The sequence below is a fragment of the Elaeis guineensis genome, chromosome 10, assembly GCF_000442705.2.
Source record: "Elaeis guineensis isolate ETL-2024a chromosome 10, EG11, whole genome shotgun sequence".
Taxonomy (NCBI): domain Eukaryota; kingdom Viridiplantae; phylum Streptophyta; class Magnoliopsida; order Arecales; family Arecaceae; genus Elaeis; species Elaeis guineensis.
The window spans coordinates 34,986,634-35,014,005 of record NC_026002.2 but is presented as its reverse complement, the minus strand read 5'-3'; the positions used below and the strand labels follow the sequence as shown (position 1 = coordinate 35,014,005).

At 36.9% G+C, this 27,372-nt stretch overlaps 2 protein-coding genes across 2 annotated transcripts; both read right to left on the bottom strand.

Moving 5' to 3' along the window:
- Nucleotides 1–3,549: 3,549 nt before the first annotated feature.
- On the bottom strand, nucleotides 3,550–5,188 carry LOC105052426 (transcription factor bHLH106). Its single transcript, XM_010933224.4, has 2 exons — nucleotides 4,748–5,188; nucleotides 3,550–4,192 (listed from the first exon to the last, which is right to left on the bottom strand). Exons 1-2 carry the CDS (start codon nucleotides 5,000–5,002, stop codon nucleotides 3,749–3,751), a joined length of 699 nt encoding a protein of 232 aa, XP_010931526.1. The 5' UTR covers nucleotides 5,003–5,188; the 3' UTR covers nucleotides 3,550–3,748.
- A 17,598-nt stretch (nucleotides 5,189–22,786) lies between these two features.
- LOC105052427 (probable auxin efflux carrier component 1c) lies at nucleotides 22,787–26,711 on the bottom strand. Its single transcript, XM_073244643.1, has 6 exons — nucleotides 25,413–26,711; nucleotides 24,438–24,696; nucleotides 24,275–24,360; nucleotides 23,954–24,111; nucleotides 23,587–23,663; nucleotides 22,787–23,040 (listed from the first exon to the last, which is right to left on the bottom strand). Exons 1-6 carry the CDS (start codon nucleotides 26,449–26,451, stop codon nucleotides 22,974–22,976), a joined length of 1,686 nt encoding a protein of 561 aa, XP_073100744.1. The 5' UTR covers nucleotides 26,452–26,711; the 3' UTR covers nucleotides 22,787–22,973.
- Between the last annotated feature and the right edge of the window lie 661 nt (nucleotides 26,712–27,372).

Here is a 27,372-nt window from a genome sequence, read left to right as displayed (position 1 = left end):
GACAATATCTTTTCAATCTCTTATTTCTTTCAATACTTTGTTTTTCTTCATAAAACCATCTAAGAGTTATATGAATAACAATAATAATTTTTAGATTTTTTGAACAATTTTTTTCCAACAATCTAAGAATGTGATATTGATAAAACTAGAGATTAGTATTCATTATTTAGAATCAACTTTAAATTAATTGCGTAATGTCAAAAGTTTTTAGTATTTATCATTTAGAGAATGTTCTTTTTACAGATTTTAGATTTATTAACAAACTTATTTGCTCTAAAAATAGTGCAAGCATTTTTTATAATCGTTAAAAAAAATATAGAGTTCTAAATTTTTTGCAGAATTTTTTTGCAACTTTAAAAATGGTACAAAAATTTTTTACAGATTTAAAAATCTATTCCAAAATTTTTTGTTAACTAAAAAAATAGTATAGAAATTTTGCTAATTTTGCTACTGCTTTAAATTTTATGAAAATTTTTCTATAATCTTAATTTTTGTAGGCTTTAAATTCTATGCAAAAATTTTTCTAAAACTTTAACAAATTTTTTTTAATATTTTTAAAGTCTACACAAAAAAATTTTAGATTAAAAAAATGCACAAAAATTTTGATTGCCCTAAAATTGTGCAAGCCATTATTTATTCTTTCAAAATTCATATTGCTACTATCTTGAAAAACTTACAAAATCATATGGTTTTTCTATTTATTACATTCCTAATATAATTATTTAATTTTTCTCTTATTATAGTTTTTTATTGTATTTACCTTTAGTACCTAATTGTTGGAGTTTTATTTAAATAAAAAAGATTTAAATTTTTTTATCCCTAAATTATATTTATTTAAAATTTTTAAAACTTTTTTACTGTTGGAAATTAATTATTATGTTAAAAAAGCTTAGAAATTATTATTGTTGTTTATATAACTCTTATATAGTTTTATAAAAAAATAGAGTACTAAAATAAATAAAAGATTGAAAAGATCTTGTTTGAATCGAGGTGTGTGAAATACTACTCTAAAAATGTGATTCACCCCCAATGTGTGGGTCTTCGACAATCTCGTTCGTAAGATACAATGATCCAACTCAGTCCGATCCTCTTTTAATAAGCATAATCATTGAAGAGGCTAATCCAAGAGATTTCATTTGGATGCCCAAATAAAAAAAAGATACAGAAGAAAGGAAAAAGATGGTCTCTATCTTAAAAAGTAATAGAGAGAAACAGAACATTGAGAATTTTATTGCTTTTAAATAGTCAGATCCATAGCTTATTTATAGATTACCGAGAATGTGCCATGGTTATAAATAGATACAATATTTTAAAAATATCATATTTTTTTAAAAATCATTTTTCTTTTCTGAAAAATCGTATCTCTTTGAAAAGAGCCGTTAATTTTTTTAAAAAAAATTAAATAACTAAAATTTAGGGATAAGAAAATTTTAATTTTTTTTATTTAAATAAAACTGCAACAGATTTGAGCTTGGACTTTCAAAATGAACCAGTGCAATTCTTGGGCTGATTTGAACAGAGCCAGTCCAAACTACTTATTGACCTCACCATTCTGGTCCAGAGGCAACGGACCCACCATTGGCCACCCCAAGCATTACGCGATGCTGACATTATCATAAAGAGGAGGACAAAAGCCAGCAGGACAAAAAGATTAGCATAAGACATAGCTCGAACTCATAGGAGGACAAAGCAGCTTTAACCACCCACCACCGCACACCCCACTGTAGCCGACCAACAAACATCCCCTCCATCAAACTGTGCTCCATCTCCTCTTCTTTTCATCCTCCTGCCTTCCTCATCCCACGCACTTAATCATTTCTCTCAAGCGTGCGTGTCAAAAGCCTCGGCTCTTTTTAGATTTCACCCTCCCCACCCCTACCTCGGATAAAAAAAGTGAAAAAAAAAAAAAAACTATAATAAAAGCTAGCTCGAAGAATATTATGAATGCATAAAAGGAGGGGGGAGAAAGGACTGCAGAACGAATGGAAAAAGAAGTGCCCACGCCTTGGGGCACACACGTGCCAGGCCATATGGAGGAAAGTCTCCATCTTTTGTCTGCCTTTCTCTGGCTCACGCATGATTGTGGGCTCTGACACCGGTCCGGCACGCGCGCCGGGCCCGTTGCACGCCTTCGTCCGGCCGGGGGGAAGGGAGGTGGTCCCTCTCGCGCATAGAGGAGAGATGGTGGCCATTGGTGCACTACGTGTTCATCACAAGACACTCCCATTGAGGGTCTCATGATCACCCGAAACCTCCTTGTATATAATAATGTGTTGTTCATAAGTTTCTCATTATATATATATATATATATATATGCTGCTATATATATAAGTTACAAACTTCATGTATAGTCATTCATTGTGGTAAATATTTGGATTTCCTTTGGATAAAAATTTATTTGAAGATTAAAAATACTATCACACTTCCAAGCCTGTTGGCCATCTATTGATACATTACTTTAGAAATCCTACTTTGCTTTTTCGATGTGTGTGTATACATTGTGTTTGACCGAGCTCAACATGAGCTATAATTACATGGACAGTTTGGGAGTACAGGAGTCAGAATATAATATTTCTATTTCAACCACCAGAGAATCCATGGCTTTGTTGTGATGCTGTTAATCTTGAAGGCTGCTGGCATCAGGTTTTCAGTGGTGGAAGAATCTTAAAGGAGAACATAGTATGGGACAATATCCACCAAGCAAAGCTATCAGAAGCCAAGTCAATCCACTGCTTCTTGCTGTAGTACCCATCTCTTGGCCTCAGCAAGTGCTCGAGTGCTTGGATATTGGTTGCCCCTCTTCTCACACCTCGTTCACCAAAACATCTCAGTACGGTCTCACATATTCTCTTACTTGTCCACCAATTAATTAATGAACTATTTTTAGGTTCCATTCCATGCCTGTGATCTTAAGATGGTCGTTAAAACAAAACCTGGTTGACTGTACCTAATCTGTGATCTGTGTACCGAAATCCTTTTGCACAGATTACAACGAGTATTGTTGTCGAAATCAGCCACACAAGCTGCCATCTCGCCAGAAAGCCCAGAATACCAAAAAAAAACCAGCTTTAGGACCATCCAGAATATCCTATCCTATATATACTCCAAAAGTTGATAACCACGACCTCTCTTCCATCCATATTCTTAAATCTCTCCCACACTTTCATTGCAGCCTAAATGGAATATATATCTAGGAAGAGCTCAAAAAGCTCCTCCATGTGCTCGTAACATTAGTCCAAGGTAGTCTGAACGTAAACAATTTGAGAAATTGAAGGTGGATAAAGTCCTCTCCACAAAATGTAATCTGTGAGGACTGGCCACCATCCAACTCATAAATATGTAGCATCACACTCTTCTGATGTGATATATAGTTCAAATCGCTCCTCCTTTCTTATGAAAGAACAAGAAGATGAGGAAGAAAATAGAATATCAAAACAATAAATACTCCGTGCGCATATAAAAGCTAGCAATATGTGACCCATGTATGATAAACTATATTATCTCCCATTCTGTGCAGTTCCCAAACTAATCTTAATCTACATACCTTGCTTGATCAACACTAGTGCAGTTTCTCTGCAGATTGTTATTACAGTAAATTAATAACTTATAACAGTGACATTCTTCCTTGCACTCTCCAAACCTGACACTCACAACAAACCCTAAATCACCACCATGAAGAAGCAAAAGCTCCAAATCCAAACACAAAGCCAAAAGCAAATATCACCACAAGGAAGAAGTAGAGTAGTCCTCAGGCCAAACTCCGGTCCAGGACACGCCGCCGTTTGGACCTGTCATCGGAGACTGGCCGGTCCACCAGAGCCTTGAGGGCATCCCTCAGGAAGGCACCACCGGCACCCTCGCCATCCTCCGCCTCCTCCTCATACTCTTCTTTTTCTCTGGCAACGACCAGCACGTTGCGCACCCTCCCACCAAGCGTCGCAATCTCAGCTCTCAGAGTCTTGAGGCGGAGGGACCGGAGGGTCTCTATGAGCTCAGGCAGCAGATCAGACCGGTCCTCACAGCATAGAGAGGCCTCGAACACTGACCCTTGACCATTGGAGCTGGAGGAGGGAAGAACAACGATCTCATCGTTTTCAGTTGGGAAGAGCTGGGTCTCTGTGATTTCGGCTGTCTGCTGCTTTAAATCTCTAACGCGTTCTACTGCCTTTGCCAAAAGGGACGCTTTGTCTGTCTATGGAAGGAATATAAAACAATAATTGAAGACAAACAGAAGGAAATGAACAAAGCCCTAACCCTAAAAAACAAAAGTAGAAGGTAAAGCTACTTCTAATAATGCCCAATAAAAACTCATAAGGCTCTATATCGAACCCCACTTATCGCTATTAATCTAGCTCCTCTTCAAAAACCCTAATCCTTGTAAACCGGTTTTGATGAAGAAGGAATTATGTGAAACCCTAGCCAGAGACTTCCCCAAAACCCAACCCTAAAAAGTTCTTCTTAATCCTTAACATGAAGAAGGATATAGTTCTACCATGACAAACTCTATCAAGTGTTATGTATTACAACTTCTCAAGATACCAAACATACTAAACATCATATGTCACCGCACAAAATCCATCCAAATATTTTCTTTCAAAGATACCGCTATTTTTAGAAGTTAAGAATGACTTAAATAAAAAAAAAAAAGGCGGAAAATTAGATTGTAATTCCCTAAAGCTATCTAGCGTTATAAATTCTTGAGGAAGGAGAGGGATAGGAAGAGTCTGGTGCAATTCCTAGAACAAACCTTGGGGTCGCAGGCAAGGATGGTCCGAAGGCGATCGAGATGGGACTTGATCCTCTCCCTCCGGCGCTTCTCGGCCTCACGGTGGTTCCGGGATGCGATGAGGGCCCGATCCATGGACGCATCCCCGCCGCTGCCGCTGCCGCTGCCCATCTCCATGGGGTAGAACGAGGCCATGAAGTAACCCGGCATGGCCACGGCGGCGCCGCTCCCGCCGGGGTTGCCCCCGTCCCGGCTAACTGACAAGCTCCGGTACATGCTGGACGACTCCTCCGATCAAAGTGACACACAGTGGTAGATCCTAGGGAGTGCTGTGGTCGGACCGATAAGGGGATGTATGCGTGAGTGCGGGTGTTCCCACTTTGCTGTGTTTCTCGCACGAGAGAGATCGAGTGGACGCTATTTAATTAGAGACACTCACGAAGAAAGAGATAGAGGATGGAGATCGGCTGGATGATGCTTTGTATGGGACACTGATATGTGCGTGGGTTTAGGTTGAAGTCTAGGACAAGAAATTGAAGTTGTTGGGTGAAGTGGTATGTGGCGTTTGGTGTAGGCTGACGTGGCGTACATGTGAGGGTGGTGATAGGTCGTACACGACCGACAGCAATTGCTACGCGTGTGTATGAGCTACTATGCTGTACTGAGGCTGTTTAGTTCATATATACGCTACGATATGTACCGGTTATTGGCTATGCACACAGATAGGTACCAAGTGAACCAAGTTAGGTAAGATTGCCATGGCATCGAAATTTATACCAGCCAGCAATCGGATTGGTATGATGCGGATTCATAGCATGCCATTTCAAGGTATACGGCCATTTCAAGGTACATATACTAAAATAGGAAGATGGAGTGTGGAGGGAGAAGGAAAGAGATGAAGAGAGAGAAAGAAAGAGATGAAGAGAGGAACAGAGAGAGAGAGAAAGAAGGAGATGAAGGGGGGCGGGGGGTTGGCAAGGTTGAGAAGCTCGAGCCATTGATGGAGAGCTTCAAAATCTTTAGATCTGGCGAAAGGAATGTAGGAGTGAGAAAGAGAGAGAGAGAGAGAGAGGATTTTCAAGCCATCGATTGGAAAATTGGAGAGCTTTGGATCAATGGAGCTGAAAGAGGTCAGAAGAGAGGGGTGAGAGACTCGCATATAGGAAAGATAATCATCTGTTGTGGACCATCATCTCAGCCTTGGTTGATTGTGTCCTTGGCTCTTATCGAAGATCTAAGGAGTTCGAGCCTCGACAGATACAGAAACACTAAGAGATCCATCTCGATCGACTTGAAAGAATCAACATGAAAATCCAAACCGACTTACTTCTTGAATAATCACCTTATGGACGACAGTTTGGACCTCGGCCATCACCAAAGTGCTTGGGCTCAGACCTCGGCCTCAACTGAAATGCTTGGAGATCGGTTCTAACCAATATGAGGAAGATTGATCATAGAGGGCAGCTGTCCTAATTGGAAAAGAGTCTGCCACCTCTATGACTATGAAAAATCTGGATAAGGAAGGAAATCGTCAAGATCAAATCATGCCAAGATGAAAACTCATAGTTAGCTCCGCATTGTAAACGCGAGGACAATCATGGTTGGCTCAATCTACGCACAATATCTGGGAGTTAATTAGCGTGCACAAGTCCATTTTCCTCTTTATAAATAAGGAAGAGCAGGGATCCCAAGGTAAGCACTTAAAAATTCTCTCATTCTCCTTATTCTCCATCTTTCAACTTGAGCATCGGAGAATCTTCATTCAAAAATACTACGATCTAAACTTTTTGCAGGTCTTAAGCAGGCTACTAGAGATCGTCGCCTTTACGTAGCTTCACCTTCTCGGCCGAAGAGATCACCTCCGATCTCAAATGTAAGATTTGGCAGCTACATCATCGATTATCATTACTATATATTGTTGCCGTCAACTCGATGAGAATAGCTAGTTTCGAACGAGGAGCTTAGAACAAACTAGGATAAGATTAATGCTTCAAAAGGCCATCCCTTATCATCCAAATCAACCAGCTGAATCATGCTAATATACAATCGACCCAGTTTGATACCCTAAAGTTAGGTTTAGTATTAAATTGTTACCAATTAATTAATAGTGATATAAGATTGCAAAGGTTTGGGTGCTGTCAAGTGGTCGTTCAAGCATTTTTCTTTTGGTATTTGTGATAAAAGTTGGACATCTACTTTTTCCAACTCACAACATTTAAGCCTGAATAGTAAAATTTGAACGGGATTTACTCAAGTTGATATTTTCTCTTTTGCTCCCCCCGTCGGTCTCAATGGGGCTGCTAGACACAACATTTTTTTTTTTTTTTTTTTTGTGGGTAAAGAATGAAAGTTTTTCGTAACATCCCTCAAAGAAAAATATTTTAACCAATTTTATGAATTTCACTTAATCAAAAATAGTTTTAAAACAAATATTATCTAGCATAACATATGGAGCGACCAAAATTTTGGGAAGCTGAAGTCTAACTTCGCTTGGTTGTGTTGATAGACTATGTCAGTAATATCCAGTATGGATCCTTTACCCAAGAAAAAAAAAAAAAAATCTAGTAGGGATTCTCATCATGTAACGCACGTATATGTACATGTACGTGGGTGTGCAGAATTATAATACACAAAAGGTAAGAAGAAAAATAAAAGAGCAGCTTACACAAAATATTAAATTTAAAAATGAAAGTTGCAAAAAAAAGGAAGGAAAAAAACGTCTACAAACAAAAGGTTGTATTTTCCATACAACCCTTCCCTAATCACCAATTTCAAAATATTGTATTTTGTCATAAGATTATTAATTTGGCATGATTGGATGCAGGCAAACTTTCAAAGCATACTACTTTTTCATACGTTTTAAACCTTGTAGATTTTTTTTTTTTTTTTTTGATAAATATGATGGAGTTGCTATCATCAGGGTTTTATTCCTAGACCTCACATATGGAGAGGATTCCAGATGATGGTCAATGTCAATGAAGCAGTGTGTTGTGCATAGACATGCATTAGACGGCGTAGATGTCGGCAATAATTGAAAGCATACATGCGTAGATGGCATAATGATGGAAAATCGGCTGATGTGCCACTCCATCTATATTAGGCTCGTGAGCTGATTACGGTGTGAAACTGCAAGCCTTTATTGAAAATTTATTTTTTTCAAAAAAAAAAAAAGAAAAAAATTTTGGTATACATTTTAGAGCATAATTTTATGGGTATGGACAAGGCCTGCTGACTACGTTATAACCTTGTGATGGTTTCTCTTACAAATTTTATGTTCTAATACAAAATCATTATAAGTTTATAGCAATTATGTTCAAATTCGATACATCAAACTATGTTATAATGGTCTATAAATGAAACCGAAAATATATGATCCGATTCATCAATCCGACTCATATTTGATCCGTCATAAATAGATTTAAGTTTAAACTAAAGAGATTCAAATCATAAACAAATTGATCTGTTTAATTCATTTAATATTTGGATCGAATTTGAGTTTCAGATATCTTATCTGTTTAATCCATTTAATATTTAGATTGAATTTAATCAAATAATTAATTTAATATATTTAACCAATTTAATTTGTTTAATCTGTTTAAGAATTGTTTAACCTGTTTAAAATCTACTTAATCTATTTTTGACCCATTTAATCAAATCTATTTAATCCATTTAATCCGTTAGAAACCTATTTAATCTAATATATTTAATTTATTTAATCTATTTAATTTAATTTGATCTATTTAATAAATAGATTAAATAGATTGGATTGAATTACCTGTTTAGTATGTTTAGTACATAGGTTGTATTCAAATCTAAATTTTTGATTTATTTAATAAATAGATTAGATACAGATTGATAATTTTTTGATCTGATCCACATCAATGCGATTCAATTGCCACACCCCCATCCAAAAGCATCTAAAGGTGCATTTGGTTAGTCTTTAAAAATATTTTTTTATTTTTTAATTTTTAAAAAATAAAAATCAAAAAATAATGTTTGGTAACACCATGAAAAGTTAAAAGTAAAAATTAAAAAAATCAAAATAATTAATTTATATATAAAATAAAAAATTTTTGCTTTTCAAAATTTACTTTTCTACTTTTTTTGCTTCCCCATATCTAAAATGCCAAAATCAAAAAGTAAAGAGCCCGAACCCTTCTTCCTTGGAGAGCTCTTCATCTCTCCACCCCTTTCTCCCTTCCTTTCTAAACTCTTCTTCCTCATCGAGCTCTTCATTTACCATCTTCAAATATTGCTCTTCACTTGCCTGAGCTCTTCACTAAACATATTTTTTATTTTTTTATTTTAATTTAATAATAAAAATTAAAATATATATATTTTTTTTTTAAATTAAAAATCAAAAAATATAATCAAACGATCCCAACAGTATATCACCGGATATATTATGGCCGCCTTAAAAGCATCTTCTGTAGTTTCTTAACAAAAATAAAAATAAAAAAAAGCATCTTCTGGCCCATGACAGCTTTTATTCAAAAAATTGCTATTTTTTATTTAAAATAAAAATCATAATTCTTTATATACACGTATGTGCGTCAACTTTTAGATTTATACAATTTGGCACTAGATCACTACTATTAGGATGACAGCCATTATATCGATTCTAATTTTAAAAATGTTATCCTGTACTTTCGTCTTTGCAGTTGTTCATTATATTTATTGCAATGGCCTGCAATTATTTCAATTGACGGCTGGATGAGAACCTCTTACTTCGGTCTCAAATTGGCTCAAGCATTCATAATTTTAATAAAGAAATTTGTAGACCCTTCCATTTGATATGATTCTTTTTTTTTTTTTTTTGTTTTTACACATTTGATATGATTCGAGTTGTGTTGGAGAGCTTAATGAACAATAGATGCAATGCAAGTGGTTTCATCCTAAAATTCAATCTGAGCCTTTTTCATGAATTTTTGAAATTAGTGATATATTTTAACCCTATGAATATTTTAATTCTTCGTGCATTCATAGGTCAAGTGCCTCCAAATATGCTTGGCCATCTATTAATTGATGCTCCCCGAGGATCGTCCATGATACCACCTTCATGCTTATTATTTGATTTTTTTTTAATAAACTCAACATGAAGGGAATTTTCACATTTTAGAGTTGTTTTCTCCCGCCCAACATTTTGTTTGTAGGCAGCGGGCGGTGGGTGTGCATCATTGCTGGCATTAATTTTATTATCTATATAATAATAATAAATATTAAAAATAATATTACGTATTAATACATAAGATTATAGAATAATCTGTCACAACATCACATGTTAAGTAGGACTGAAAATGAGCTCGAACCGGCCCGAAGCCCGTTGAGCTGGCTCGACTGTGAGTCGGGCTTTGGGCCAAGCCCGAACAAAATCAGATCGGATTTGGGCTCAAAAATCTAGTCCATTTCATTTTCGGACCAGGCTCTGGCCTACCATTGGCCCAACTCGAGTCCGGGCCCAATTATAGCCCGACTACAAGCTATTGTTCTTCTCCTTAATCTTTCATTCTGTAACTCCATTCTTCGTTTCCTTCTGATTACTATTTGGATCAGCCTCAGTGATGGAGTGGTGGCGGTGGAGGCCGCTCCTCGTGTATGAGAGCCGATCGGTCGTTACCGTGGTTGGCCCAAAAATAGTAAGATGCTTCTAGGACCACGGCCCTCCTCGTCGGCTCTGACTTGCACCGTGTCAAAACCAGGGGCCGCGATCCCTCCTCTCCCCCCTCCCCTCGATCTCTTGAGCTCCCAATGCTCGAGTTCCTCCCCTCCTCCTCATCATCATCTCCCACTTTCATTTTCTTCTCTGCCGAATAAGACTTCAATTCCGATGGCAGAAGCGAAGAGATAGAGATCGAGAACCGATTGGCGGCCAGGGACGATGCTCGGTTGTGTGGAGGCGATCGGCATCTCATCAGCAGCAGCACGTTCTTCGATGGCATTGTAGTCGCTAATGAAATGAAAACCCTAGTCTCATCCTCCTTCTCATTCTTCAATTTCTCCTCATCGTCGTCATCGTTCCTATATTCTTCTTGATCCAATTCAAAAACTCCTACCATTTCAATTGGTGGCTTCATGAGATCTGCCTCCTTCTAGATTGATCTTCTCTACTGGTACCACTGATTTTTTCTGGATCGAAGGCTAAACTCCCACTGCCGCGACCACAACCATTGCCACGCTTGCCCGCCTGAGTCTTTTCTCCAGCCAGCAAACATGCCGCAAAGCAGTGGCCTTTGAAGGCACCGACAATGCTCCACTGTCGTCGGCATCAGCATCAGGCGACAATGGAGGACGAGGCGGAGGAGGAGAGGAAGAGGGCATGCATGGGATCGGGCCAGCCCAAATGGTTTCGGGTTGGGCTCGGGCCTAGGCTCAGGCCAGGCTCGGACTGAAATTTTTATACATTCATCAGGCCTAAGCTCGGTCCGAAGTCTGAAAATAATTTTCGGACTGGGCTTGGGTAGGGGGAGGGCCTGACCCTATTTGGCCCAGTTCCACCCTAAGGTTAAATTTTATTTTTTTATTTTTTATATTTTTTAAATAAACAATATAAATATAAATTATGTAATAAAGAATAAAGAATATTTTAAATCTATTTATATAATAATAGTAAAGTGATATATTAGGGGTAGATAGGACTGACAAAATATGATTCGACCCACTAATCAGATCTATGTTCGATCTGCTATAAACAGAATTGGATCATAAATAGATCAATCCATTTAACCCATTTAATATTTGGATCGGATTTGAGTCTTAGATATCTAATCTGTTTAATATTCAGATTGGGTTAAATCAAATGACTCATTTAACCTATTTAACCTGATTCTGATCCATTTAATCCAACCTGTTTAACTTATTTAAGATCTGTTTAACCTGTTTAAAACCTATTTAATCTATTTCTGACCCATTTAACCCAACATATTTAATCCGTTTAATTTATTTAATCCGTTTAAACTAATTTGATCTATTTAATAAATAGATTAAATGGATCAGATCGGGTTGTCTGTTTAATAAACAGATTGAGTTCGAGTTTGAATTTTTGATCCATTTAATAAACAGATCGGATTTAGATTGATAAATTTTTGATCCGACCTATACTGATCTGATTCGTATATGATCCGACTTGATCCAATTACCACCCCTAAGAGTGGTATTTCATGTTGACACGTAAGATTATAGGATAATCTTCCACAACACCCCATGCTAAGTTTTATTTTTTTATTTTTTTATATTTTAAATAAAAAATAAAAGCATAAATAGTATGATAAAAAATAAAGAATATCTTAAATTATAATAACAGTAAAACAATACACGGGTATTAGGGATGGTATTCTGTCTTGACACGTAAGATTATAGGATAATCTCACACAATACTATATGTTAAGTTTTATTTTTTTTATTTTTTATATTTATAAATAAAAAATATAAATATAAATAGTATAATAAAAAATAAAAAATATTTTAAATCTATATAATAATAGTAAAGAAAAAAATTGAAGGAATCTGTTAAGTACTGCATAGAGATGTTGGATGCTGAGCATTTACCAAATGCAACAACATTCACTGATTTGGGAGGCCATCTTTAGAATAAATAACTCTTAGAGATCTTTTAAATCTCATCATGGGATTAATTGATGAAAAAAATTTTAATGTAAAATATTATCATTATTATCAATTAAATCTTCATAATACGGAGGTTAAGTACTAATTTTCTATAAAATAAAATTAAAATAATTATTGAGCTTTTAGTACAATAAGGATCCGTTTGGTTCATGGGAAGTGAAGAAAAAAATAATCTATAAAAAATATAGAAGAATTTCTTGTTTGATTGAAATTTTAAAAAAATAAAATAAAAAAATTTATAGAAAGATATTTTTTATTTTTTATAAAAACTAAAAGTTCATAAATGAGGTAGATTCTAGGATTTCTTATAAGATGAAAATTAATGATCAATTTTTTTCAAAATATTTTTAAAAAATATATATTTTTATATAATAAAATTTAGAGATACTAACAACAGAGTGATCGAAATTTTATGTTTATCAATTTAGTTAATAAAATGATAAAATTGATCAATATAAAAAAAATAGATAATTAAAATTTAATAATTTTTATCCATGACTGCTACGTGACCGCATGTACCCACTAAACAAAATGAATCCTAAAGTATTCAGAAAAAATTGGTGCATGTAATAATTAATCTATAGCTCGTTGTACTCACAACAATAATTAAACTCAGCCTTGACGATATGGGGAGACAAATGTAAATTGCAGTTGGCCTTGGTCAGTTGTTGTTGTTGTTTTTTTTTTTTTTTTTTTTTTTTTTTTTTTTTTTTTTTTTTTTTTTTTGTGAAAAGATCAAATCAGTATTGCTTCCACCAAAAGGGTGCCTTAACAGTTAAATATACAACCCAAAATGCTGATTTACAATTACAGCAAAGAAAAGTAAAAGCTGAATAGCTAACAGGAGGCTAAACCCAAAATAGAGAACATATACACGTAGAAAGCAGCAATGAAGACAATGGCAGAAGCACAGTAACCCAGACTGATACAAAATATAGGAAGATTTGAAACACCGCTTAGCTGCATTGCATCCTTCTAAATTTTGAACAGAGAAAAGAAGCCTGTATATATAAACCACATCCAACATAGAAGCTGGTCTTGCACATGAAAGCAATAATATGAGATGAAGTATCCCACTGATGAAAAGTGTATTAAGGAGTAGTAGATATAGCGGAATGTGCAAGAGTTGCAACCCATATTGTGTGATAACTCTGAAGCTGATCCTTAAGCGTATAAAACAACCTGCACAAGAATGAAAGAGCTATCCCATCTGAAGCTATTTGCGACAACAGAGAAATAAATAGAGAAATGTGCTACCGACTTGCAGCAAGTTACTCTTTAGCCTCCTTTGGTGGGAGTTCTGTGGCTACTGGTGGAGGTAAATGGCTGTAGCTAGCGGGGATGATAAGGAAGAGGAGGAAGAGGAAACGCTTTGGAGCCATCATGGGCTAATTACGTTCTTGGAGTCTGGTGGATGAGACCCCTTGCCCCTTATGGAGGTATTTATCATTTTTTGATGGAATATGAAGGAAGAGAGAAACTTTCCCCATGTTATATTATTTATAAAGGGATACAGAGAATTTCCGATGAAAGAGAGTTTAGGGAAAGAAGGGAAGAAGTCAAGGAGAGAGAAGTTATGGACATCCTTGTGGCTATCTAGTTGTTGAGACCGATGGCGAAAGCACTCACACAAATAATAAAAAAATAAATAAATAAATAACATAATAATTTTTACATGGTTCGGTCCTTTAAATAGACCACATCCACGATCCCAAAAGGGATATCTCTACTAAAATAAAACTGCTATAATTTTTGAACGAACAAAATTGTAAACCCTCTCTTCCTCACAACTCCCCAAGATTTCGATTATACCCTCTTAGTTAATCTAAGGCTTGATTTGTTATGGTGATTATAAACTAGAACTAGGAGGACCTATGTATAGGAGCACCAGGCTCCTCCTATTTTAGTCGCAATCGATGTGGGACTTTGAAAACCACTATGCTTGCCACAATAATTTCTTCCTTTTTCAAAAGTTCCACATATCTCTACTTTGTTGGAGAACCAAACTCTCTTTTCAATCTTCGTAGTGTCTATCTTTCTGCTGCTTTCCATCTTCGTTGACAATGCATGTCCATCTAAGTAGTAGATATTCTTCACTTTTTTTCTTTCATGCATAACTAAGTTTCCACCCTTGCACACTCTACACCAATTTTCAATGCCAACATACTTGTATCTATGTGAAGCAAATTCACCCAATGAAATAATATTAGTTCCATCAGTAGGCACATACCTTACATCAGGAATTACTTTGACTTTATCATTGTGGAGCTTCAGGTGAACTCTTCCAACGCCTTTAATCTTTTCCTTCGGATTGTTTCCTACATTGACGTAACCAAAATCTCCCTCCATGTGCAAAGTGTTAGACAACTCTCAGTTAATGCATACATGGATATCAGCAGTAGAATCCATCATCCAGCTAGAATTACTCTTAATAGCAGCCGTATTTGAAAGATAAAGTTCATCAGTATTGACCACATTTACAGAAGAATCACCCTTTGACTTATCCTTCAACTCTTTCAGGCTTTTTAAATCCTCTCTGAACTTTAGACAGCGAACCTGGATATGACCAAACTCTCCATAGTCATAGCACTCAATAGTGCTAAAGTCTTTCGGTAGAGATCTCGATCTTTCACCATGTTGGTCACATCTCTTCTTCCTTCCTCTCTCAGAACTCTCTGCAACTAGTACTCCACTCTCTCCGGAGTAATCTTCATCTCCTATCATCCGATGATTCTCTTTCAAAACTTTCATCATCTCATTTAACTGCAATGTGCTTTTTTCTACTAGCATTGACTGCACCAATGGCTTGTAAGATCTTGGTAGTAAAGCCAACAAAAGCAATGCCTGCTCTTCTTCCTTAGTCGTCTCCCCTGCATTCAATAATTGAGATACTAACTCATTAAATTTATTTGAATAGTCAATAACATTATCTCTTTCCTCCATCTTTAGTGAGTACATATCCATCTTCATCATCAAGTGATTAGTTAACGTCTTCGAGGCATGCTTACTCTCCAACATATCCCACAACTTCTTCGGTGATGTCTCCTTCGACATCATGATTTTAATTTATGGGGCCAATGCCGCCTGAATCATACTAACTTTCTTCTTTTGGATTGTACTCCAGTCTGAATCTTTCATCTCATTTGGTTTTTCATCCTACAATGCAAAATCAAGATCCTGCTGTACCAAATAATCTTGAATTATATATTACCACAAAATAAAATCAATCTTTCCATCAAACAATAAAATCTTATTCATTAATATAGTCATGATGTTTAATAAATCTCCAATTAAACACCTCCACTTAAATAACCAGTAATAAGTATCACGAAAAAAGTCAAATTTGAGAAAACTGACCTCAAAAAATTGAACTAGCACGTCGAAATTAGTCAGAACCAACCTCTTTTCAAAAAAATGCTAATGTGGCACCAGGTTCCGCTGAATGTGGCGCTGACTGATCTTCCACCTGGATTGCTGATGTGGCATCTCCTGCTCCTTTCTCTCTCCTCTCTTAGATCGGAATCTCACTCTGATACCACTTGTTGAGACTGACAGCGAAAGCACTTACACAAATAATAAAGAGAATAAAAAGGAGAAAAACAATACAAGAATTTTTACGTAGTTCAGTCTCTCAAATAGACCTACATCCACGATCTCAAAAGGGATATCTCCACTAAAATAAAATTACTATAATTTTTGAATGGACAAAATTATAAACACTCTCTTCCTTACAACTCTCCGTGACCCCGATTACACCCTCTTAGTTAAACCAGGGCTTGGCTTGTTGTGGTGGTTATAAATAAGAATCAGGAGTGCTTATTTATAGAAGCACCAGGCTCTTTCTGTTTTAGTCCCAATTGATGTGAGATTTTGAAAATCACTATATTTATCACAACACTAGCGATCATTTAGCCACACAAAGATTATACCTGTAATACCCACCCCTACACATGGATCTCAAAGCAGTATCAAAAAAAATTGAGAAGAAGACTCCATTAAGGAGTCTTCTCCTAAGTGACTCTCGATCGGAGTCGAAAATCACCATCAGGAAGGAGTCAAACTCCTCCCCTCTGGCCCTATTTAAGGGGGAGGGCTCTTCCCTCTTCCCTTGCCAAAGAATCGAGAGCAATCGGCGAGGATCGTCGAAGAGTTTCGTGAAAGCCTTTCACCATGGCCACCTTGATTTCTCGCCACAGCAGTCACAGGAGCTCGAGGTAAGCCCCGACTCCTCTTCCTCCCTTCCACCCCTTCCTTTCCTTTCCTGTGTGCACGACCATCGACGGTCGGGTTCGCTGGAAAACCAAGATCAAAGAAACCCATGTTTCGCCCCTTCTCTTTTGTGTATTTCTAGCATCGAAAGTCATCACCGACCGTCGGTTTGGCTTCCTTCGGACTGCGTCGTCGCAGCCCCTGCTGCTGCCAGCCACCAGTTAGCAGTCATGGCCCTCAATCTGAGAAACAAGAAGGGACCTCACGGTCCCCTGTTCAGCCAAAGAAAAACTGACGAGAAGAAGGAAAAAAAAGAAAAAAGAAGAAAGAAAAAGAAAAAAAAAGAAAGAGAGTTTGTCTCTCTTCCCTCTTATCCTTTGAGTTTGAATCTCCATTTTCTCTCTCCAAAAACTTCATTTTCTCTCTAGATTTTTTTTCTCTAAATCATTTCTCTCTTTTGATAGATTTTTCTCTAGAAGTCATCTCTCTAAGATTAGCCAGTGAAGGATTTTAATCCGATCCCAGCAAAGAAAGTCTTGATTCATGATCGTCGAACAGCAAGCTGACACCCACCTTGACCAGACTGAGAATCTTTAGATTTGATCATCTTTGATTAGATAAAGTTAACATGATTGAACCTAGACCATAGGATATGACTACAATGCATCATGTCTTCCTTAATTATTTATATCCTTTCTGATTATTGAACTCAATTATGTTTAGGGGTATAGTTATCTCAACAAGAAAATATCCAGCAGAGGGATACTGTGACCTGATCTATGAATTGAAGATTTTTAAAAAAAAATTATAGAATTATATAGATTTATTGGAGTACGTATAAAGTAAGTAATACTTCATTTTTTTCTAGATTATTCAGTAAATTATAAAATATTTTTTATATTGAACTATGCATAATTTATGAATATGATGCATGGTGTTTTGAATTACTGAATATGCTCCTTGTTGATTTATAAATATGCATATTAAATTCGATATGGATTATATTGATTGATTTCGATATCGTCTGATTTGTGATTTTTGAATTAGAATATGAACAAGTGTTTTGAATTGAGGTAGATTTTGATTTGAAGCTTGACTAAGTTTCGAACCCTGCCAGTGGAGGTTATATGCTGGTATTTCGATACTCTGCCAGTGAAGGTTATATGCTAGTATTTCGATACTCTGTCAGTAGAGGTTATATACTGATATTTCGATACCCTACCAGTGGGGGTTACATACTGATATTTCGATACCATGCCAGTGGAGGTTGTGCACTAGTACTATGATACCCTGCCATTGGGAGTTATATGGTGGTACTTTGATTTAATTCATAACTGTCGAAATATGTATGTTGTTTTGAAAGAAATGAAATTATGAACTAAAGAATTTGAAAATAAATTTTGAAAGACTGGATTTGAATGATCTTATTTTGATTAGTATTTTATGTTTAAACTGATGCACCTTGTATGTTTATTTTTCAGTATATTATTATTGCTGACTTTATCTAGCTAAAGTGCATATTGCTTACTGGGCTGTTTAGCTCGTGATGAGTTTCTATTATTTTTACAGATTCAAAGATCTAGCTTGATCCAAAGATTCAATATGAGAGAGTGAATTAGAAGAAGACTTTGACATTTTATTTTAGATTAAGATTTATTAAGATTTGATTGCAAGATTATAAAATTTTATTTTGTAAGATATTTGATTTAATTGAAATAAAGTTGAGTCATAAATTATTTAAATTCTATTCCACTGTGATACATTGATATCGTGATAAGATGCCTTACATATTTTTGGAGAGAGTTCTTCATGAGTATACGGCGGTTGCTACGACCTCTGACTCATAATTTCAGATCGGGAGCGTGACAATATCATCATAAGGCACAGGAAGGCAAGACTTTGTGCAAAACAGAGGAGGCCAAAATCTTTTTTTTTAAGAAAATTTTTGCATTTCTTCCTATCCAAATGTGCTACAGTGCCATGCGATCAATGTGCTACAAAGCCATGCAATGTTGATCCCATTCCTTCCCTAGACAAGCTTGCACATTCCTGTATTTATGCTACAAAACTAGGACTTCCTGGTCATTTGAGATCTAACAAACTTTGCAAATTTTCTACTTGCATGACCCTTCGATGTTGAACGAATCTGATAAGGATTCTATGAGCATCTGGGGATTTGGTGTCTTTGCAAGGTTTTCTGCATATGCTGGACTTTCTGTACTGTCATGTTGGGAAGGTTCCAAATGCCAGTCCGCCATGGAGTCCAAACTGATGCCATCCATCCGGTAAGTGCATCACTGGCATATATATACAGAGGCTAGCTTTTGAACAAGGACGATTGTTTTAATGTTGCAGTCATTTCAACAAAATGATATTTTAAAATAAATTTTAATACTAGTTAGAAGCTATATTTATTCCAAATAATGCTGCTAATTAACTTTTCATTATTATTTTTTACAATAGCTAATAACGTATGTTATTTCAAAGTAAAATATGGTGCAACTTTGCTGAATAGCAGTAATTCAGGTTGGTCGTTGTCATTTCATGCAAAATTATGTGATGAGTAGTTTGCAGCACCTGAGAACATGGTTGATTATCATACAATCTGAAAGGAAAGTTACGATTATTGCATAAATAAAAATTCTAAATGTACCGCACTTGGGATTGCAAAGTTATTGTTCTTTTTTTTTTTTTCCTTTTTTTTTTTTTTTTTTTTTTTTTTTTTTTTTTTTTTTTGGAGATATAAAAAGACTTGTAGGACGTGAGGTAGTCCTCCGACAGATACTGCCAAGCCATAGACTCTGATGAAGGTGAGTTTTGAAATACAACCATTGTAGATTTTACCGGTTTGGTCAGCTTGCACATTCGACAAAGACTTCTATTGCCAGGTGAATCATAAACTATTCCCCCAATTAGATCCTAGATCTTGTGTAAATAGAATGTTTGGCCAATATTAAAAAGGAATCTCTCTCTCTCTCTCTCTCGGAGGATAAAGACATGAAAGACATGCATGCATAGATTTTGCAAATGCCACATAGCTATCAAATCTGTAACAAGCATACTTAACAATACTTACGACAGATTGAGATGGTACACTTGCTAAATTTGTACATTCTGGATACAGTTTTTAGTGTGAATCGATCCAGTAATTTTTGGTGTCGTCCACTTGCAATTCATAAAACGTTGGTCTTGATTGAAGAGAGGGTTCCACTCTGCTATGACGTTCATCACTCAAATATAACCTTTTTTGAGGAAAGATAATATCCAATGCATCCAGTCTGCCCAATTGTGGTCTGATCTCAGTTGTCAGCAGTTGGTGACATGGACCGTGTGACGTGAGGTGTGCTTGGTCCAAAGTGTTGCATGCTAACGGCGAGATCTCCAACAGCACCCACCAATCTAATACATTCTTAGCTTTTAGGGGATATTTGGTTGGAGGAAGTGGAGGTCCAAAATCAAAATCGGAATGGATAACTCCTATTTCAACAGTTTGGTTGGGAAGAGTACCATTGCGATTCCAATTCTGGTATGGAATGGAAATGTCTCAATCTATATAGAACCCAATCTCTACTCTCTTCTATGGATTTAATTTTCCATTCCAATTTCGATTTCGATTTCAATCACGAACCAAATGCTTCGGAGAATTTGACCATCCTGATTTCGATTCTCATTTCAATTTTGATTCCAATTGCGAATCAAACACCTCTTTAGATCTCTCAAATCATATTTCACAGATTCCAAATGACCACTTGTGGACATGCATTGATAATGTAGCCGGTGTTGAGGTTGGCAAAAATCAAAAGGATTCGTGTCTAGATGGCAAAGGATCTGAAATGATTTCTTACCCAAAAAAAAAAAGGATCTGAAATGATTCACAGCATGCCTTTTCTAAAGATGTCAAATGCTTGGTAACAAGGCCTCCTCAGTAACATATAACCAAAGGTAGATCCCTCCACAGTTTTGTTCTAACAGACTAGTTCTACTAAACCATTACAAGATAATGGATAATTTCTCGTATAATTAACTTTCTAAAGAGAATATGTTTTTTGTTACGATGGTTTTTATTGGTACAGTTAACCGAGCTATGGCCACATGACAAAATAAAAAAAAAAAATTATCTAAAAATCACATCGATCAAATCAATTTCTGGATCAAGTCGGTAAAATACCGACCTGATTTAGCTCTTAGATTGGTTTTGTGCCGATCTAAATTGACCTGTTTTAATCTTTAATTGAGTACTGTGATCAGCTCAATTTGTGACCGATTTTTCACAAAAGACATCAATCCAGAACCGACCTGATTCGGAATAAAGACAATTATTCTATAACTCTATTACAGCTATCGTCCAACTCTATACAACTGTCTTCCAATTATACTACAGTTAATTAGCATATGGACAAACAGCCCATGATTTTTATACAGCTGGCTATTCTGTTATAATAAGCTAACGGTCTAATAGATTCCTAATAGCCTAATAAACTTCTTAATGGCCTAAGCAAACTCTCTTTATATAAAGAGGAGTAGGATACTTTACGCAAAGTAAACCATAATTCTAAAAGTCAAGACTCTGCTGAATTCATTTCAACTCCCCTATTGCAAAGAGCCAACAACTCTCATTCTTTCCATTCAAAATTTCTTTCCTTGCCTTCCATTTTCTCTATTTCTATTATTTGTTCTCAAAGCTCTGACTGACTTAAACATTGAAGGATCCTAAATTGGAGAACACCCCACTTATTTTAGGACTTCTTTTGTAAGTCTATTCGTAGTCTACATCGATCCAACTCTTAACAGCTCTTCAACTCGGTTTAACATCGAGTTTCCCTTCTTTCCTTCGTAGCTCTGCAGCAACAATTTTAAAATATATAAGACTAATATGAATACATGACAAGTACGATAAACTTCATACATCATAATTCGTAGAACGGTTTGCCGGTATCAAAGCTTATGTATATGCCATGGCTGCCTTAACGACAGCAGCAACAGTCCATTATAGTTTCTACGTGAAAATTTACTATTTTTACAAACTTACAGCTTTATTTTTTAGTAGACGAAACTCCAAACTTCTTAGTGCAACATTCTCCACAGAAATACACATATCTTTGTAGGTATATATGTTTGTATGTAAACTAATCTAGATATATATATATAAAAAAAAAATCTTAAATCATTATTATTTTTTGGTAAAAGAATCATTGCTATTTAAAAATAATATTCCTGTGTACTTTTTTTTTTTTTGAGGTAGAATATTCCTGTGTACCTTTTAGCTTTACAACTGTCCATTATATTCACTATGATGACCAACAATGATTTCAATTTATGGCTGGTCAGCATGAGCAACTTTCATATTCTGTTTCAAACTGATTCAACCGTTCATGATTTCAGTTTAGAAATTTGTAGACCCCTCCAGCAAAAGGATTTCAATACCACTGAAGCGTCCTATGATATCCCATTTATATCTTCCTTGGATATTCTCCCGGAAAACCCTCCATGCCGCCTTTTCTTGAAACCTAAAGTGGGCGGCGTATGTATAGAAGTCTCGCAGTTTGATCTTTATGAATATTTTGGTAGTCCAAGAGCAGGAGAGCAGGTCTGAGAGCTTGCTGTAACTCATATAACTATTGCTGTTCTTTTAAACCTTCAAGAATTTATGACTTTGTAATTTTATGCCTACATTCATGGTGCCAGAGCCTAATTAAAACTTATGGTAACTGTTTGGAAACCATATGCAAATGCACACCCAGGATCAGAAAATATTAATCCTTTCTTTGACCCCAAGGTCAGAAAATGCCTTTGTGAACAGTCTATTCATCTAATAGACCTGCTTAGACTTCAGTTGCAGAAGATATAATAGATTCAGAGATCGATCAGAACTAAGAAAATTCAAAAGTTATGGGAGCTTGGTATCCGAGTTTACATATGGTTGCTCATATTATCAAAGAAACTGTTTCCTGCCTCTGTTCAAGTTGCAGGTTTCAGCATCAGTTTGTCTGGTAACCACAATACAGAAGGTCCAGTTCTAAAAATATTCTCGGCACTAATCAACAGACTCACATAGCTAAAGCTTACATAACCTTGGAGCAGTGAAAATTCCAGGGTGAACTTCATATTGGATCAAAACAAAGATCAGTTACTAATTAATATGACATTTTTACATTCTTCTTCGTATAGGAGATCGAAACACCAGCTGCAAAAGTTTTCAAACAAAATAAGAGAGAGACATGGGTTCAAAGCCTGATCATGTAGCTATCTAAGCCACTAGTCCCTAAATTGAAACTTCTTTTTTGCCAAATACTTAGATAAAAAACCTCACCTATCTCAGTCAGAATAGGGAATACTAAACTGCCAGATGGTTAAAAATATTTACAGAATACTTTTGAACTTGGCTGTCTCGATAAGCACACCAAGTCTTTAAGCTTTAGAGTCCCAGCAATATGTCGTAAACTAGTGTGATGGGGAGCGCAATCAGCATTCCAAAGATAACCCTGAAATCATTAAGCATTGCATCAGAACCACATACTCTCGTCATTGAGAGATGCAAATTACAGCATACTTCAACAGGTAGTCTTTGTTCAATCTGTTTAAGAATTGCAATTTAGAAGTAAGACTTGAGAATGAATTTCTCATGCACGAGACTCTCAGATCGAATAAGGCCAGTGCCACCAACCAGTGCCATTCCATTGAGACAAGAGTCTGTAGACAGCACAAAAGTGCATTGACTTCATGTCCTTAAAAAATCCATTTGGTACCGTCTCATTTCTTTTATTTCCTTACTGGTAAAACATTTGCATAGAAATAACCATTAAATCATAGAACTGAAGCAGCATTTCATCTCTGCTATCCGAATTGGATGATAGTTTAGGAAAAGGCAGGAATTTATACAAAGTTCCAATTATTTGCTCCATACATAGGATATGTTCAAGTGTACATGTGCAGTTTATCATGATAGTGATTCTTATGCATGTATGCATGTTCCTAAGAAACAAAAATACAAGAGAAGGTAAAGAAAGAATGGAAGGTGGAGTCTGTACGCTGTGCTTAGAATATCAGGATGCACGTTGTACTCCTTGGCAAACACAAATGGAACAATTCCTTGAGGAAGAGCTGCCTGTAATTAAAAATGAATACGTTATTACAGCAGCAACCATCCTTTATCGAGTCACTAGTACCAACTAAAGCATGAAAAGAAAATTTTATGCAGTTAAAATTTCTTGGTGAGCCTCTGCCCCTTACCTCAGCAATGAAATGTTAAAAGTTACTTCCATGCACATTTTACTTTCTGTCACACTAAAGAATACGACTGAGTTAGAGTACTAGTCCTCTAGCAGTACTTTGATGTTTCCGACTCATTGCTTCTCTCTTTAAACATGCAATGTTTGTGTTGATTTTTTTTGTTACCTGTACAATCGCGATATGTAAGAGCACCCCTCTAAGTCCAACAAAAACTGAGGCTGCAGCCATGACAGCTGGGCCAATAACAAATCGGACAGCCATTGCAAATGCAGCAACTGAATTGCCACAGGCAATAATCCTCGGTTGCAGTGCCATAAATAAACCTGTAGTAATAAAACCAAGTTCCTTAGTACAAGTTTCAGAATAAAGAGAAGGTAGACATCAAAATTTTTTGGTTGGAAATTGAACGGATATCTTCAGTCAATAAGGATTATAGTTAGAGATAAAACTGAAGTTAGCAGACTACAAATTGGAAACCTGACATACCAAGACTGAACATGGCCATTCCAAGCCCTGCATCAGAGAGTATGGAGATTGAACTAGCAATAATTGCAGGCATTTCAACATCCCACCTGCAAAATGTAACAATTAGATTCTAAGATTCATGCTCTCTCTCTCTCTCTGTACATTGTTTTGGAATGACCATAACCTGAAAGAGACTAGGGACCAGATGAGACCAATAAGGCTGGAGTAGGTATTCGGATTTCTAATTAGCTTTCGCCAGACCATGATCAAAATAAGCCTGGTCATCACACCGGCAGGAGGCATGGAAGTCTGCTTGATTTCCGCAGCAGCCCCAGATTTTGGGAGGAGCTCGGTAGGCCCATCGTTCTGCAGAGAGTCGATTTCCTGAGTACCGGGCCGGTTCTGCAAGCTGAATTCATCACGACCATATACATCATAGGCATCTAAGATCAGAGAAAGGAAGATCAATGGCCTGCATATGAGGTAACTAAATAGGAAGTAGAAAGTCTAAACGGATAAAAATTGCACCATGCTGCTTTAGGCAATAAAAATATGCACCACTGCAGGGGGTGCCTTTTTTACTTTTTGTTGGGTGAAGGGCTCAAGCCTCAACAAATTTACAACCATGTGTAAGGTGTTGTCAAGTTCAGAAGGTAACATACAACATGGTTATTGAGAAAGTACATCTAATATACAAGATGGATTCAACATTACTATAGGAATTTCCAAGATAAACAAAGAGCAAATCCTACCTTGAAAAATAAGAGGGGGGAAATGCAATATTAATAAACCAGATGTCATGTTATGAATTCAGGTCCCAACCACCAATGCATCCAAACTAAGAAACAAAACTACATATATGATGATTCCTTTCCTACAGAAATAAACATGATATTTACCCTCAGTAACAGAAGGGTAATGCAATACTAATAAGCCAGATGTCATGTTATGATTAAGATCACAACCACCAATGCATCCAAACTAAGCAGCAAGACTACATATATGTTGATTCCTTCCCTACAGAAATAAACATGATATTTACCATCAGTAACAGAAGGAAGGGTCCACAGATAAAAGAGAATACACATACATCCATCCATGCAAGCATGCATGCATGTATATGCATCCACATACGTAAAACAGAACACCAAGTCCTCACCTTTTGGGTGAGCAGCTCCACCATGCTCACTTCCAAACTCTCCCCCCGACGAAGCGCTGGAGCTCCAGACAAACATGTGCAAATCGTTCCCCCCCTCCACCCCAATCACCTTCTTCTTCGCCCTCGCCGGCGAGAACAGCCCGGTCGCCGGCACCCCCATCGGAATGCTCTGCACGTCGAAAGCCACACTCCCAAAGTTAGAATGCCTTGGGCTCACTCCACTAGCACTCCTCCCATTCACCATCGAGTAGAAATCATTGCGATTGAAGCTAGAACCCCTCGGCGTCGGATTCACCGATGACTGAAGCGAATATATCTCGGCGTTCGATAGATTGGACGGTCGGGATGTGATGGACACGCCGGAATACGGCCCCTGGGATTGCTGGGAGCATATCTCCGACCGCGAGCCCGTGGACTTCCTCACCGTGACATGGAGCTTGCCATCCTCTCCGACCTCGGCCTCTGTCTGCAGCAGCTCCTTGCCGTCGAGCGAGATGACGTCGGAGTCCACGTGGAAGGAAACTATGGACCCAGCGATGTCGGGGAACTGCTCGACGATCAGAAGCTTAGCTCCCCTGTACTCGAACAAGAAGAGCATCAACGTGTACCAAATTATGCATTGGAGAACAACGATCTGGACCATTAGGCTCCCCGAGTCGGGGCCGTACATTCCTTTCAACAAGGGTATGCCCATGACCAGAGTGTTTGGAAGCGTGGCAAGCGAGAACAGAGTTACGGTCCACTCCAAGCAGCCTCGGGAGCTGGTTTTAGTCCAAATGGCCAAGACGGTGAGAACGATGAGCTTCTGGAGGCTGTCGGCGGCGATGAAGCGGTAGTTCATGGCGTAGGGGTCGTTGGTGGAGATGAAGTGGAATGAGAGGAGTGGGACGGCGAAGAGAGCGACGAAGCGGTTGATGCCGGAGCACTGGTCTGGGCTAAATATCCTCCACCACTTGACCGAGCCATAGGCCAGGATCATGGCGACGTAGAGCGGGACTACCGCTGTGAGGACGTGGTAGAGATCACCAGCGCTGATCATCTTAGAGGAGGAGTTGGAGAAGAGAATGAGCTATTGATTTGGTTTTGGAAAACAGAGTAAACAGAGCAGAAGAGGGGAACAGAGGGAAATCTAAATGGTCAGCTCTCAAGGCTTTTTGGTTAGCTCAGGACAGATACGGCAGCAAGGAAGCCAGAGAAGAACACCCAAGATGAGTTTTTTTATGAATGGGAGCTATTCTCAAATGGGTTCTGATATCAAAAGAAGAAGAAAAAGAAGAGAGGAAGTACGGAGCTGGGCTGTTCGTCAGAAATCTCTAAGGTCCAGCAGAGAGGGAGGGAGGAAAAAGCAAAACTAGGGCGAGGACTGCAGGTCTGAGTAGGAAAGAAGCTGGCTTTTCCAACGGCATTAACGGCAGTGGTAAATGGTCATGAAAAGAGACAAAAATCAGCTTAAAGGCTGGACAAAGCTCAGAGAAATGGAGTTTGCTTGGTAATAACAAGGGAGAGAGTCTTCAATCTTTGAGGCGGATGGCAATCAATAAGCATGGCGTGGTGGTCCTAGTTGGCGGCTTTGAGTGTATTTATGGTGGGATTTTAAGCTTTAATGCATATTTATGGTGGGATTTTAAGGCAGCAAGGGAATAGTGGATCAGTTCGGTAGACGTTAATAGATTATTATATTTGATATAAAAAATAAAAATAATAAAAAAAATATAGATTTCGTATTTTTTTTTAAAGAGAAGAGATAAAATAAATATCATAAAAAATTAATATTTAATAAATTTTTAAATGATGATAATATATATTTGATAAAAATATTTTTAATATTTAATAAAAAATATAAAATAAAATATTAATAATAAAAAAATATTTAGAAGAATAAATTTTAAAAAATATGATACATATATAGTCATTGAATTTATTTTGATGTCTTTTCAAATTTATTTAATAAAAAATTTTA

Bases quoted from the DNA above. Each gene is read 5' to 3' on its own strand.
- LOC105052426 (XM_010933224.4), bottom strand. From the start codon at position 5,002: ATGTACCGGAGCTTGTCAGTTAGCCGGGACGGGGGCAACCCCGGCGGG. The intron at 4,193-4,747 runs GTTTGTTCTAGG...TTCCTTCCATAG, and splicing joins TCCTTGCCTGCGACCCCAAG to ACAGACAAAGCGTCCCTTTT.
- LOC105052427 (XM_073244643.1), bottom strand. From the start codon at position 26,451: ATGATCAGCGCTGGTGATCTCTACCACGTCCTCACAGCGGTAGTCCCG. The intron at 23,664-23,953 runs GTAACAAAAAAA...TTTTAATTACAG, and splicing joins TACATATCGCGATTGTACAG to GCAGCTCTTCCTCAAGGAAT. The intron at 23,041-23,586 runs GTACAGACTCCA...TAATGATTTCAG, and splicing joins CCTGATATTCTAAGCACAGC to GGTTATCTTTGGAATGCTGA.